General features: G+C 38.1%; 1 protein-coding gene across 1 annotated transcript in view; it reads left to right on the top strand.

Moving 5' to 3' along the window:
• ERLIN1 (ER lipid raft associated 1) overlaps positions 1-13,141 on the top strand; it is a 36,882-nt gene extending 23,741 nt beyond the window's left edge. The window contains exons 8-12 of the mRNA XM_046027119.1: positions 292-350; positions 2,443-2,534; positions 9,244-9,333; positions 10,379-10,458; positions 12,631-13,141. Coding sequence (XP_045883075.1) covers positions 292-350; positions 2,443-2,534; positions 9,244-9,333; positions 10,379-10,458; positions 12,631-12,852 — 543 coding nt within the window. The 3' untranslated portion in view covers positions 12,853-13,141. The remainder of the gene's footprint in view (positions 1-291; positions 351-2,442; positions 2,535-9,243; positions 9,334-10,378; positions 10,459-12,630) is intronic.
• The last annotated feature ends 1,350 nt before the right edge of the window (positions 13,142-14,491 follow it).

The following is a 14,491-nucleotide window of genomic DNA, read 5'->3' as shown; positions in this document are numbered from 1 at the left end:
TCTTTTGAGGGAGAACCTAAAGGAGTTTGTTTCTGTAGTGGATAGCGTGATATCTGCCCAACCCCCACCCCCATAGGCCAGCATCTTTTAAGGAAAAAGAAGCTGTGTTATCTTTGATTCTTGGTGTGATGGCATTGAAGAGTAGATTTTCTAGTGGAATCTCCACACGTGTTAGTAGGCAGTTATGTCTTAATTGTTTTATTAGTTTCATTTGAGGAGCTTTTCTGTAGAAGATGTAGTTTGAAGATTTATTTTTCAAATATACTGTGGCTTTTCACTTTTATTTTTTAGGCTGTGCGTGTTACAAAACCCAAAATCCCAGAAGCCATAAGAAGAAATTTTGAATTAATGTGAGTAATATGCCTGGGATCCCAAAACATTTATTCAGGGCTGCCTAATATTAATATACCAGTGTAGAGAAAACTTATATGTGAGATGTTACACTCTGGGGTGGGGTGTGTATCTATTTTCCATACTTTAATTCTGATAATATTATCTATTCTTGTGTCTTAATTCACTAGGGTATTCTTAGTTTTTTCTTTATATATGAACATTTCAGGAGCAGCATTAGTGGCTAAGGATGCAGTTTGCTCTAGAACTATTGTTGAAAGGCTAAGGAGTTATAATTTGGACACAAATATCTTGAACTAAGTATGAATTTAGGAAAGAGTCCTAGCTACTAAGGTTGAAGAGAGTGCCCATGTTGTGTCACTGTGTTACAATAGTAAGAATAGACACCTTATCGGTACAAAGTTTGGTTTTCCATTATATGTGATTGTGTCTCTAAAAATACACCTAGATCTTTATAATTTGCTTCTGGGAAGCTTTGCCTAAATTGACTACTGGTAGTCTTCTCTTTTTTGGGTTCAGGGCTGAGTGGGAATAAGAAGTTATTTGCTTGATGTGAAATTAATTTCTTAGTGTTCTGAATATTCGTGTTAGGGAAATACCTACTGTGGTTGAAATGGCAGTATTATTTGTGTATGACAGGTACTGAAAAGAAGAAACAAAAGTCTTTAGGAAATTTGGCTAGTATTTTAAGAGGAAAAATATGAAATGCTGGAAAAAAAGCGTTGCAAAATATCTTTTATACAACTCTAAGTATAGAGGGTTCAAGAAATAATAATTCTTCTTCCTGGGGTGACTTACTGCTGAGTCCTTACTGTTTCCAAGTCTCTATCTTCTGTTATGTAGAATTTAATTTTCCCTTTTCATTAGTAGAAAAGGAACTCCCTCTTTTAAAGCTATAAAGCACAGACTGCCAGGCTGGATACATCATGGATCTGATCCATTGGTATAAAAAAAATTTTTTTTTTTTTTTTTTAGATCTTTTAAAATTTATTTATTTGACAGAGAGCATGCGAGAAAGAGCAAGCATGGGCAGGGGGAAGGGCAGAAGGAGAACCCCTCCTCTGAACAAAGAGCTCGAAGCAAGACTCAACTTGATCCCAGGCAGAACTCCATCCAAGGACCCTGGGATCACTACCTGAGCCAAAGGCAGACACTTAATGACTGAGCCACACAGGTGCCCTAAAAATTGTTTTTGATTGAAGGCTCAGGATGTCTTAGGTTTTCAGTATGGTAGCTTCTAGTGATAGAAACATGAAGACTATAAGTTCTTTGCCCTCAGATAACTCCTAGTATCGAAATGCCATTTTATGTATTTATCAATTTTGGCAGGAGGAAAGGAGAGTTCTTTGGGGGGAAATGTTTTGGGGGAACTGTTGGAGTTACGTTTCAGATAAATCTGGATCTTTCCTAATTTTATAAACTATTGCAGTCCCACATTTAAAAGCCACCTTGAGGTCTAACTGCCCACATAATAGTTAACTTTTTTTATACTTTTTCTGCTGTGTGGTCACCTGGTCACCACTTATACATGCTTAATGATGGGCCATCCATTTCCATTATTAGAAAGCTCAGATTCTTAGAAAATTCTTCTTACATTGAGCCCCAGTTCACCACTTAATAACTAACACCTAATTATAAATAGGGTAGCTGCGTAAGCCTAAGGAGGGGCTGAAATCTAGCTCCATTCTATTTATCAGCCTATGACCTGAGGGACTGCATCTGCCCAGAGGGAGTTGCATTTTGCTGATTTGCCCAGAGGTGCTGTATGGGCTAGCTGGAGGCCTAGCAACAGAAGAAGCATTTATATACTCTGGGTACTTGCAGATCATAGGCCTTCCCATTATACAATTAGAGGAAGAGGTCAGACTAAAATTCAGATGTGTAAATTGATTCCTATATCTGGGTGACTTTGAGCAAATCAGTTAACCTTTCAGCTTCAGATTTATTATAAGTAAAATGGAGTAACACCTCTCTAAGCACCTTAATGGATTAGAAAGTTCGTTGCAAATGGTTCTTTGACCCGCTATAGAGTCAGATTTATTGGCTGTGACTGCACATCATTTCTAATTTTAATAATATTTTGATTCACAGGGAGGCTGAAAAGACAAAACTTCTTATAGCTGCACAGAAACAAAAGGTTGTGGAGAAAGAAGCTGAGACAGAGAGGAAAAAGGCTGTTATAGGTACTTGGATTTCTTTCTGAAATGGATGTCTTAAGTCCATGTTTTATGAGTTTGTCCTGTTCTTTGTCATTCTGACACTGGATATTGATGGGATCAAATAAGATTGCATCATACATAGTGGAGAATTCTAGAAACTCTTTTGTATATTCAGATGTCCTACAGCCTTTAAAACTAGATGGTGTCAGTACTTAATGAAGTGCTTTGACTCTCTACCATGTCTTTGGCTGCTACTGCTTTTTCAAGGACAAGGAAAATGGGTAGGGTTTTTGGGCAACACTAGCCTCTGTGGAGTAGAGTTTTGTTCCTATAGTTTAAGAATAGGAAAGTTTTTTGGCCAAAGCTCAGGATTATAATATGCATATTATATAATATGCATATTATAATATGGCATACACTGAGTTTTATGTGGATGGATAGATGTTGTCCTCTTCAACAGAAGGGCAGGATTGCTTACAGCTTATTTTGAATCACAGTGAAACTTCTCTAACTCCAGGATACTATATATTGGACTGCCCTCTTAGACTCTCAGTTGTTTGTTCTTTGGGATGCTGGAAGTTTAAGAAGTATTTCGTTAATGATTTCAAGTATGCAGGAATGCACAAAGAATAGTAAAACGAAGGCTTAATATTTGCTTTCAGATCTTTTTTTTTTAAGAATAAATTTATCCATTTGAAGCCTCCTGTGTACCCTTACCTGGTCCTATTTCTTGACTTCTCTAATTAGGTTTTATTTAAAAATTATATACAGATCTTTCTGTCCGTATTTTTATACTATAAATATATAACAATATCTGTAACTGTAAATATATAACAGTAAACCACTCATAGAATTGTCTTAAACCATAAAAATATCAAACTCTTTATTTCACAACTTGCCTTTATTTTACCAACATTGTTTGAGTTTTATTCACATTGCTATGTGTAGATATAGTTAATTTTTAACTGCTGTGCATTCATTCTGTGAGTGTACCTCAGTTCATTCTAATAGGTTACTGTTGAAAAGTTAGGTAGCTTCTAGTTTTTCCTTATTATGAACAGTGCTGCAGTAGCACAGAGTTTTCTATGGTAGTGCTACTCAACATGTAGTGTCGGTCAATTCACCAGCTTTTTGCTTCTGATCCATAATGAGGTGACTTCAGAATTGAGAATGAGTGCTTAGAAGTTCTTACAGTATTGCACATTTTATGTCTGTTGAGTCTAATAATAAAAAATTGGAGCCTGTGTTTTAATAGTTTTCCTAATAATTAATTTTTATTCTAATTAATAAAATACTGCTTCCCAACAGACTGAAATACAAATAAGGGGGGAGGTTGCTTTCCCATAGGTAGTTTGAGAAGCATTGCTCTGGAATACATGTCTCGAAGTAGAATCGATATAAACTTTAGAACCAGCTCAAGTTCTGTAAAATGCTGTACTGAGGTTTTGATTAGAATTACATTACCTGTATATATCAATATGAGAGGATTACAATATTTATGATACTGAATCTTATGAATCTGTTTATATCTCTCCATTTATGAGAAAGGTCTTTCAAAAAAGGTGTTATAATTTTCTTCTTAAATTTCTGGTGCTTTCTTTCTTGGAGTTTTATTCCTGTTTATTCCTCGAGTTTTTTACTATTATATAGGAGTTTTTTTAGATTTTGCTCATTTATTCCAGAGGAGGATAAAGTGAGAAAGTGTGCGTGCGAACACAGAGCAAGGGGCAGAGAGGGACGAAGAGGGACAGGCAGATTCCCAAACAGGGCTCAACCCCAGGACCCTGAGATCAGGAGATCACGAGATCATGACCTGAGCCAATCTGAGCCAAAACCAAGAGTGAAATGCTCAACTGACTGAGCTACCCAGGTGTACCAAATAGGCTCTTTTTTGAAGGCACATTTTCTAACTGGTTTTTGCTTTTGTGGAGGTACGCTGTTAATTTTTTTATTTGTTTAGCAGTCTTGCTGAAAATCTCTTCAGTTTCCCATGTGAGCAGTCAAACTGTCTTCAGGACAGTTCTGATTTTTCCTTTGTAGTCCACATCTTTGTATTCTTCTTACTGGCTTAAGCTATGATTTACAGTGCAGTGTTGAAAAGAGGGATAGCGACAAGTAGTCTTGTCTTGTTCCTGACTTTAAATATTCCCAGTGATGTTTGCTCTAACTAATTTTTATTGGGTTAATGAAGTTTCTTTCTGTTTCTTGCTTGCTGAGAGTTTTTATCATGAATGACTATTAAAACTTTGAGAAATTTTTCTGTATCTGTTGAGAGGACCATATAATTTTTCTTTTTGAAGCTGTTAGTGTGGTGAATTATACTAATATATTCTCTATTAATGAATTATTTTGCCTTCCTGGGACAGACCCACTTGATCATGATATGATGTAGGAGAGTCACCCAATACACTACTCTATGTCTTGCTGATAATGTCTTTAAAGTTTTTACTTTTATTTATTTTCATTTTTACTTGTATTTCATAAATTTCAGCTTACTGTCAGTTTTTTCATGATTACATTCGCCTCAAAATGAGTTAGAGAGCATTTCTTCTTTTTCTGTGTTCTGGAACATTTTATATAAAATATGTTATCTCTTTGTAGGTTTGGTGGAACTCACTTGTAAAAACCATCTTGGTCTCTTGGGGTTTGTGCTTTTTTGTATGCTTATTTGTTTTTTGTTGTAGCATTTAGCCTGCCAGATTAATTTCTGTACTAACTATAGGTCAGTTTCAGATATTTGTTTCTTTAAGTTTGGGCAGTATATTTTTCTAGCAAATTGTCATCTGAAACTTCAGATTTGGGAGCATAAATATGCAGTATTTTCTGCTGATTTTTAAAACCCTCTACCAAATATGAATGCCCCCTTTCCTTTCCTAGTATTATTTTGTGCCTTCTCTTTTCCTGGATCAGTTTTGCCAGAGGTCTGTTACACTTCATTCTTCTTTTCACAGAACTGCATTTTTATTTCGTTGATTCTGTTATCACTTACTTTTTTATTACACTATTTACACTTTATTATTCTCTCCTGTCTTTTTGAATTTTTCTCATTGGTTCTTTTCTAATATCTTGAGTTACTTCAAGTCTTTAGGTTTCAGTCTTTTCTGATGGAAACATGTAAGATGATAAATTTTCTTCTACGTTCTGCCTTGGGTAAATCTCACAAGTTTTGAAATGTAGTTTATTGGTGTCCAGTTTTAGTTTTTAAAAAACTTTTCCATTATGATTTCTCCTTTCACTTATGAAGTATTAAAAGTATTTTTTCAGTTTTTTATTGGATGGGTTTTCAGGAGGCTACCACTTTACTGTTGGTTTCTAATATTGCATGATAGTCAGAAAATATGATCTAGTATATGGATTCTGAAATATTTTTTGAAATTTCCTTTGTGGCCTGTCAATACATGGTACTTTTTTGGTAAATGTTCTGTGTGTGCTTGAGAAGATTGAATGTGTTTTCTTTATTTGTTGGATACATGTTCTCTGTATCTATCCATTAGGGTCAGGCTTATGAATTGTGTTGTTTACATCTTCTGTATTCTAATTTTTGCCTTCTTGAACTGTCAGTTACTGAGGGAGGTGTGTTAAAATTAAAGTCTCCCACTATGACTGTGGATTTGTTGACTTGTAATTTTTTTTTCTTCATATATTTTAGGGCTGTATCATTAAGAGATTCAGGATTGTTACATCTCCCTGGAGAATTGGTCCTATTATGTAATAACTCTCATTATTCCAGACACACTTTTTGGCTTAAGATCTATTTTGTCTAATATTAAAGCTATGCCAGATTTCTCTTGGTTAGTAATTTTCTTGATGTATCTTTTCCCATCCTTTTACTTTCAACTTTTCTGTGTCATTATGTTTTAGGTGTGTCTCTTGTAAACAGCATATAGCTGGATTTTGTTATCTTATCCAATGTGAGACTCTGTCTTTTAACTGGTGAGTTTAGTCTTTTTATATTTATTGTGGTTACTGCTATATTTGGATTCGTTTTGTATCATTTAATTTTGTGCTATTTACCATACATTTTTTTCTTCTGCTGCTTTTTTCTCTCTTTTCTGATTGGTATTGAATTAATTGGATTTTCTTTATTCTTCCTTTTACTTGATTAGTAGATTTGTATTCTGTTTCTAGAATGTATAACTGGTCATACCTGTAAAATGTTAATAAGCATACCTGATTTGACAGAGTCTAAAGCTAATCATCCTTTCTGTCCTCTTAAATAAAACTAGAATGCCTTAATTCTTACCACTGTTTCCAGTTTTACATATTGTTGACTCATGTTCTGGTTTTATGTTCTTTTTATTCCCCCATTAACTATTATCATTGTTATCAATTCTTAGAGTAAATATCTATTTTGATTTATAGGTGTTACTTAACTTTTCCCTCTCCATTGTTTTTGGCAATTCATTCTTTTTTCTGCTAGTTTGTTGTTGTTACTTGTTTTTTTCAGTGAAGGCTAAGGAGTAGTTACTTAATCATTCCTCTTTGGTCTGAAATGGTTTTGTTTCATTCTTATATGGTAATCTAGCCTGTAGTTCTAAGCCTAATGAAACTTACTTTTCTTTGTCACTGTGGCAGTAGTATTTCATTTTTGTTTGGGTTCCTCTTCTTTTTACTTTTACCATTTTCACTGTGATGTGTCTAGTGGAGAAAGTGTTCTTATCACTGGGCTGGTGGGTAGCGTTTTTTAGCCTCTCTGGAGTTGAAGCCCTTTAGTGGTCTTCATTTTATAAAGGAGTCCCATTTCTAACATTTCAAGGCCTCATCTCCTGACCCTGCATGAGCAATAGTCCAATAGTCCCTCTCCCTCACTTGTCTAATAACCACCACCAAGGCCACCACTCTACTGGCTCTCAGCTCTCCCTTTTGTTTATGTTTCTTGAGGATCTCTCCTCCTTTCTTGTGATCTTAACCATGCATTAAAAAAAAAAAAAAATGTGGGCGCCTGGGTGGCTCAGTGGGTTAAAGCCTCTGCCTTCGGCTCAGGTCATGATCCCAAGGTCCTGGGATCGAGTCCCGCATCGGGCTCTCTGCTCAGCAGGGAGCCTGCTTCCTCCTCTCTCTCTCTCTGCCTGCCTCTCTGCCTACCTGTGATCTGTCTCTCTGTCAAAAAAAAAAAAAAAAAATTGTTATATTTTGTCTAGGACTTAAAAGTGTTGTTACCTAAAGGGTTTTCTAAGCCTACTCCACCATTTTTCTAGAACTGTTAAGTCTACTCATGCTCTTTACTGGTTTATCCCTGCATGTGAGAGAGCAGTGTTAAATGGGATAACCGCAACAGTTTCTCTATGTTGAGACACCATTCTCTAGGTCCTAGCTACACCATTCTCTGGATCCTAACTGTAGGCTCCAGATGCCTTACCTGTTAATTCAAGTTTTATCTTGAGTTTCAGCTTATGTTTCTAGTCCAGTTGAACATTGTAGTCTGTTTGGAGGGTGGTGTGATATAGGTTGATTTTTTTTTTTTAAGATTTTATTTATTTATTTGTCAGAGAGAGAGAGCAAGAGTGAGCACAGGCAGACAGAGTGGCAGGCAGAGACAGAGAGAGAAGCAGGCTCCCCGCCGAGCACGGAGCCCGATGTAGGACTCGATCCCAGGACGCTGTGATCATGACCTGAGTTGAAGGCAGCCGCTTAACCAACTGAGCCACCCAGGCGTCCCGATATAGGTTGATTTTAAGCTAATGAGGAAATAGGGAAGTATGTGCTGGAGTTGTTGCTAAAGGATACTGGATCTTCTGGAAATAGGAAGCCACTTGGAAATTTTTTTCCTGCTATGCACTTCCCCCAAGGGCCAGAGATAAGATGTGTTAAAATACTAACCCTCCAGCTGAAAAGGAGAATTGAGAATTATTCTTCAAGAATTGCAGTGATTGAATTGAAAGTGTATTTAGAATCTTTCCTCCCTGGCCTAACCAAAGGATTAGGCCTCTAGTTTACTTGAGGGTGTTTGGTTTTTTCCTGCTGCAGCTAACTTGTTCACCCCCAACATTTATTTTCACAGTGGTCAGATGAATTAGCCTGCTTTCTCTTTCATGTTCAGCAGCAGTCAGAATTATACTTCTCTGGTATTATTTTCATTTTGTCATTTCCCTGATGGTAACTTAACCATCAATCAAGTTGATCCTGAGTATATTAAAACTTTTTAGCCCACTGCTGAAGATGGGAGTCTTCTAGCCTTCTTTCTATTCTAATTATTTATTGTCTTCCCTTGTCGGCTGCCTCCATAATCACCTTTTCATTGTGACTTCATGCATTCTTCTTGTCTTTATGCCTTTTGCCATGACCTCCTAGGTCATGTCCATTATTTTCTTTAGGAATTCTTCCAGAAGGCGTTTCTTGGTTTAACTTACTTTCCTTGTTCTTTTTTTCTCCTGCCATTTTATAAAATTGTTCTTTGTTGCATTGCATTTATGTTGCTCTTTTTTTGTTCTGAATACTTTCATGAAGTATCATTTTTCCCATTAGCTTGTGGACTGTTGCTGTGTAATCCCATGAAGGAATGAAACCTTTTGTACTCCCCTTTTCCACAAAACTAGCTCTGTCAACAGAACAGTGAAATAGGAAATAAATTCCCTTTTTCTGTTGAGTAGTTTATAGTCTAGGGGGATAAAACTTAATGAAATAGCCCATAAAAATTGTATAATTAAATGTTAAGACAATGTGCTGCTTATTCTAAGTATTTCTGGAACTAGAGAAAATTTTTGAATGTGTCTTCTTTTGTATATAATTATAGAAGCAGAGAAGATTGCACAGGTGGCAAAAATTCGGTTTCAGCAGAAGGTGATGGAAAAAGAAACTGAAAAGCGCATTTCTGAAATTGAAGGTACATCAGGGAGAAAAGAGGCTCTGACTGTCCCAAACTACTTCTCTGCCTCAGAGACTGGGCTCTTGATTGTGGTAGGCGGGAGGGCCAGAGACAGAATAATCTGGTCTGGAGGATGTGGCTGCCCTCATACCCTAGACAAATTTTTATAAAAAATTACCAATACATGTTCAGCTCTTGGTTTGTGACTATAGGTAACTCATCCTTTCATTTTCTGTCCTTAACTTGTGGCTTATTAGCTACCACTTTGTTCTCAGGCAAAGTATGAGAATTACTTACAACCAGTTGTAAAGAACGTGTAAGATAAGAAACCCCACCACTACCAGTTTCTTTTCTACCTGGCAACAACAACAACAAAAATAACAAAAAAATTAAGGAAAAAATAAGCCCCAGTTTTCACAGAGGCTCTCAAACTCCTTGATTTCATATAGTGAGATGTTGATGTTCTGAGCTCACAGTCTAGAACACCAGACATTCAACCTCTTTTCTTATATACTACTACTTCCTGTCATTCTGCATTAACTGATTCTGGATCAAATTTGGAGGGGGTGGGGACGGTGCAATAAATAGAGCAGAGCTTTCGTATCTGGACTTCATTATTTTACTTGAAGCCTAGAGCCTGGGTAGGATGTGAGGCTTTTTGCGTGATGAGGGTAGAGGAAAGAAGGAACAAAATGAAGTAGACACTGATGAGCTGAGAGTTCTTTGACGTTGACAAGAGTATTCCGCTTTGAGAAGAGTGTGTCTGGGGACTGGGATTTGAAAACGGTTGTTGTTGATAAATGCCTTTACGTGATCAAGGAGTACCTGGCTGGCTAGTCAGTGGAGCATGTGACTTGATTTGGGGGTTGTAAGTTCGAGCCCGTACTGGATGTAGAAATTACTTAAAAGAATAAAATCTTAAAAAAAAAATTAAGTCATCAAACTATTAGGCAGTAGAGAAAGAGACCTCTACTTAACATAAAATCTGAACTCTGACCCAGCTGAGGAAATGGATTACAACTTTCCTTTGTTTTAAACACCCTAACTCTATTTTGCTTGCTAGATGCTGCATTCCTGGCCCGAGAGAAGGCGAAGGCAGATGCTGAGTATTATGCTGCACACAAATATGCCACCTCAAATAAGGTGACTGGCTCTCTGCCACTCCTAATAATAGAGTGTTTGGAATTTTGCTTTTCCTTGGGGCTGGGGTTGGGAGAGGGAGGCTGTATTGTGATAGAGGTGATCTGTCCAGTGTCAAGGAATGGTAGTTACCATCACACTCTCTAAAAACAGCCAATCATTTATCAAGACATATTGCACACTCACTGGGGAGAGAACTTTGTATGGTTCCTTATAAAAGTGGGGAGCTAGGACAAAGACAGGCAGATATATAAACACAGGTCAAATATCATAAATCATCCATCCATACTGCCGTATTAGGGCTCAGTAATCAGGAAAGGTGAGGGTCTTCTCATGGAATGACAGGAGTAACAGGAGAAGAGTAAAGTCCATTTGGAGTTGCTTTCCAGGTAAGATAGCTTTTTTGTATAAATGCTAAGCTTATTGAGTGTAGTATTTCTCATCAGCAGTTTTCCTTGCACTTGAGATGGGTTACTTTTTCGTTGTTGAAGACTGTCTTACGTATTACGGGCTATTTTGCATCCCTGACCCTTACCTGCTAAGCATCAGTAGTACTCCCTGCAACATACGTTTTCAAACGCCCCTGAGTACTGCTTGTTTACTGGATTTAAAAATAATCTAGTTGTGAGGAACTTGGTGTGTGATAATTTGAGAAAGGAGTGTGATACAGGTGAATAGTTTTTGTAAAAGGACTTGGGTTAATCTAGGTTTAGAGCACATAGGCCTACTTAGCAGGAATTAGGAAGAGGCAGCTAGAAGCCTTGTGGTATTCTGAGAAGGGAAGAATATGACCAAGGTTTTTAAAGTTTTTAATAGCAAAATAGATCAGAATATTGAAAGAGTTGAGAAGGAGGTCCAATGTGTTTGGTGTGGTTTAAAGGATTAGAGTCAAGATTGAAAGTATAGACAAGTCTTAAATTCTTTCAGTTTAGAAAGGAACAACATACTGTGGTTTCAGATGAAATGATAAGACATGATAGATTAATAGAATGAAAGTTGTCAATACTTTGAAATCTAGTATAAATTTAGAAGTAAATTTAACATATCGAGGAGACACAACTTTATAGAAACAATGGAATTTGGTCAACATGGAGACAAGGTGAGAAACGTATATAAAACTAGCAATTCAGATCTGTCATAGGAGAAGCTGGCTAGGCACACAAGTATCGAGACTTTGTCACTGAGATTAGCCTTATGCTGAAAGGGACAGTAGTTTATGCCATTTTGAAAAATGCTATCAGATAATGACCTATAGTAGTAAGGCATTAGGAAGTAATTTGGTTATGCGCTGTGACCAGATTTGATGGTAGTATTTCAGAAGAGAAAGTGTAGACCCAGGGAGTGGAAGGTGTTGGGGGTCTATGAAGGGTCTAGAGGACAGGCAGGGGATTTGAGATGTGGAAAGGATTACTAGGAAATGTTGCCAGAGGCTTTGGGGAAAGTATGTTCCAGGGAATATTAGGAATAAGTTTTGATTAAGCCCAGAGAGATTTGGTTGGATGTATCATGGCACCATGATTTAAATTTTAAAAACTAAAAACTGTGATAGGGAGAAAGATCTGTTTGATTGACAAACATGTGTTCATCACAGTCAGTTTTAACAACCAGCTTCTAAGTAAGGGCATGAGGCCAGACCAGGTAATTTCTTGAGGTCTTTTTCCACTTTTAGAATGTGGTTAAGAAAAGCAGAATCATGGATGGTTGATTATAAGGTTCTGAGCCCAGCCCCTTTGAAGTTCTGCCACTCTCATCTGTTGACCTGTTTACCGCTCAAGAGAACCTGCAGAGATTCCAGGCTGATTCCAGGTTGAACTCAGCTAGATGAAATAAGAAAGTAGATACAAAAACATTTTATAGGCTTTAAGTCACTATAGAAATATTAGTAGTTATCATTGTTCCCAAAACCCACCTCCTCCATCCTTTTTTTTTTTTTTTATTAAAAAATGAACAGCTTTTTCCTTTATTAGGACAGGAGCTTGTTTAAGGAACTTTAAGTCTAAAATACGGCTGTGAACGTGAGAGCTATACGTTAAAGTTGAGAGAAGGTCATGGGCGATGAGTCAGAGTTGAGTAGTGATGCAGGAGAGCAGTGGGGAAAATGCCTGTAAGGAAAGAGAGAGATGACTATTGGACCAAAGTGTCCTGATTCCTTTGCTCTTGTTTGCCCCCACACAGCACAAATTGACCCCGGAGTATCTGGAGCTCAAAAGGTACCAGGCCATTGCTTCTAACAGTAAGATCTACTTTGGCAGCAACATCCCTAGCATGTTCATGGACTCCTCTTGTGCTTCGAAATATTCAGATGTTAGGACTGGAAGAAAAAGTTCTCTCCTCTCTAAGGAGGCTCTTGAACCCTCTGGAGAGAGCCCCATCCAAAACAAGGAGAGCACAGGTTGATGCAAGGGGTGGAAATGTACTCCCATATCAGAATGTGGCCCAAGGGGTTATGTGGGAACAATGGTTATACAACACTTCAGATTCACAGAGAACCTGTGCTCCGTCTGTTCTGCCTCTCCCGTGGTAGCCCTGGTTTATCAGCCGATTGCAGGATAGAGCCAGTTGTCTGGCACCCAGATGTCTTTTCAGCCACAGTTTTATCAAGTATCCTGTGTGTGTTCCTTTCTGAACTGATACTCATGAATGAGGGAAAGTCTGATGCTAAGATACTGCCTGCACTGGAATGTTAGACATTAAGTATATAACAAGCTGTGTTTTTCTAAGCTGAGATCTATTGAATAATGTTTACATTGGTCCCCGGGGAAACGTGTGCTCAGCCATTCAAGACATAGGAGGCCAGAGAAGATGGCCCGGATGCGGTAAGTGTGAAGAAGACCGATCACACCTGGGGCCCAGGCTCTCTCTGTGGGGTTCAGTCCCAGCGTTCATCCATGTGATTAGCATCTAGTCCGCTGAAGTTCTCCAGGAAATGATCTTCCACTTGAGCAACCATTTACTTGATACTATTTGCACCTTTTTGTTTTCCTGTAGTTGAGTTGGCCTGCTGGGATATATGTACTTTGCCACCCAACCAGGGATTCCTAATCACTAGTTATTGCATTAGTAGCCTCGGAGATAGAGAGAGCTTGGCTTGAAGTTCTGGGTGAGATGAAACCTTTGCTTTGAACCAAAGCTCTGGGACTCCCCTCCATTGGATGATGACTACATTACTGCCCCAGGCCATTCATAACTAAGGTGCCTGGTTTTTAGCCACAGACAACTTCTTATATGTCACCTCTCAGCTCTGGCTGGCCAAGAGCAGGGCAGGGTTTTAACCAGAACTAAGGGCAGCATATAATTCCCAGCTGTTCACTGCACAGTATTGTATCATAACTGCAGGAAGTTTTCATTTTTAAAACTGGATTTGGGGTACATTTGCCCCAGTACCTCTGCCTGAAGGCCATGTCCTAGGGCTGCCATGGTTACTAGCACATTGATTCTCCTCAATATTGTCTTCTGGAGCCTACATAGTATGGAACAGAGTAACTTAGCATCTTTGGTCATCTTTGTCTTGTTTTTTTTTTTTTTTCCCCCTGGCTCTGAGATGCTGAAATCAAAGTTCTCCAGCTTTCACCCTCCCTAGGAAGTCAGGATTCCACTGACTTCCTGGGCAGCCAGGGGATTTAATCTCCCATGAGGGGATGACAGATTGAGTTATGAGTAATCCTGTGGCTATGGGAGACCTATCTCATCTGGGCCTTTTTTCCCTTCGGATTAGCTTTCCTGAAACAGTGTGCCCCATAGTTAGGTGTGAGTTTGTGCAGCTTATTAAGACACCTTTCATGTATACTATGGTTAAGCCAGACAGAAGTCATGGGACCACTTCCCCAGAAACCTTTCCGCTGTCAGTCCTGTCAGTCTCATGACAGCTTGCGGGTTGTGCCAAACACTTTCTATGCGGAAGGAATCCCAAATTTGAGTGGGTCTTTTCCCTGGGCCTTATACTAGAGAGGCATTTGTAATAATGGAGAGAATCCTTTTTTATTTTTGCTTATTATATGCACTCTTTATGAATGGATCTTGTGTTCTCTAGCCCTCC

Source organism: Meles meles, chromosome 13 (genome assembly GCF_922984935.1).
Source record: "Meles meles chromosome 13, mMelMel3.1 paternal haplotype, whole genome shotgun sequence".
In the NCBI taxonomy this organism is placed as follows: domain Eukaryota; kingdom Metazoa; phylum Chordata; class Mammalia; order Carnivora; family Mustelidae; genus Meles; species Meles meles.
Note: the sequence above shows the minus strand (reverse complement) of the source record. Positions and strands in the feature narration are given on the sequence as shown.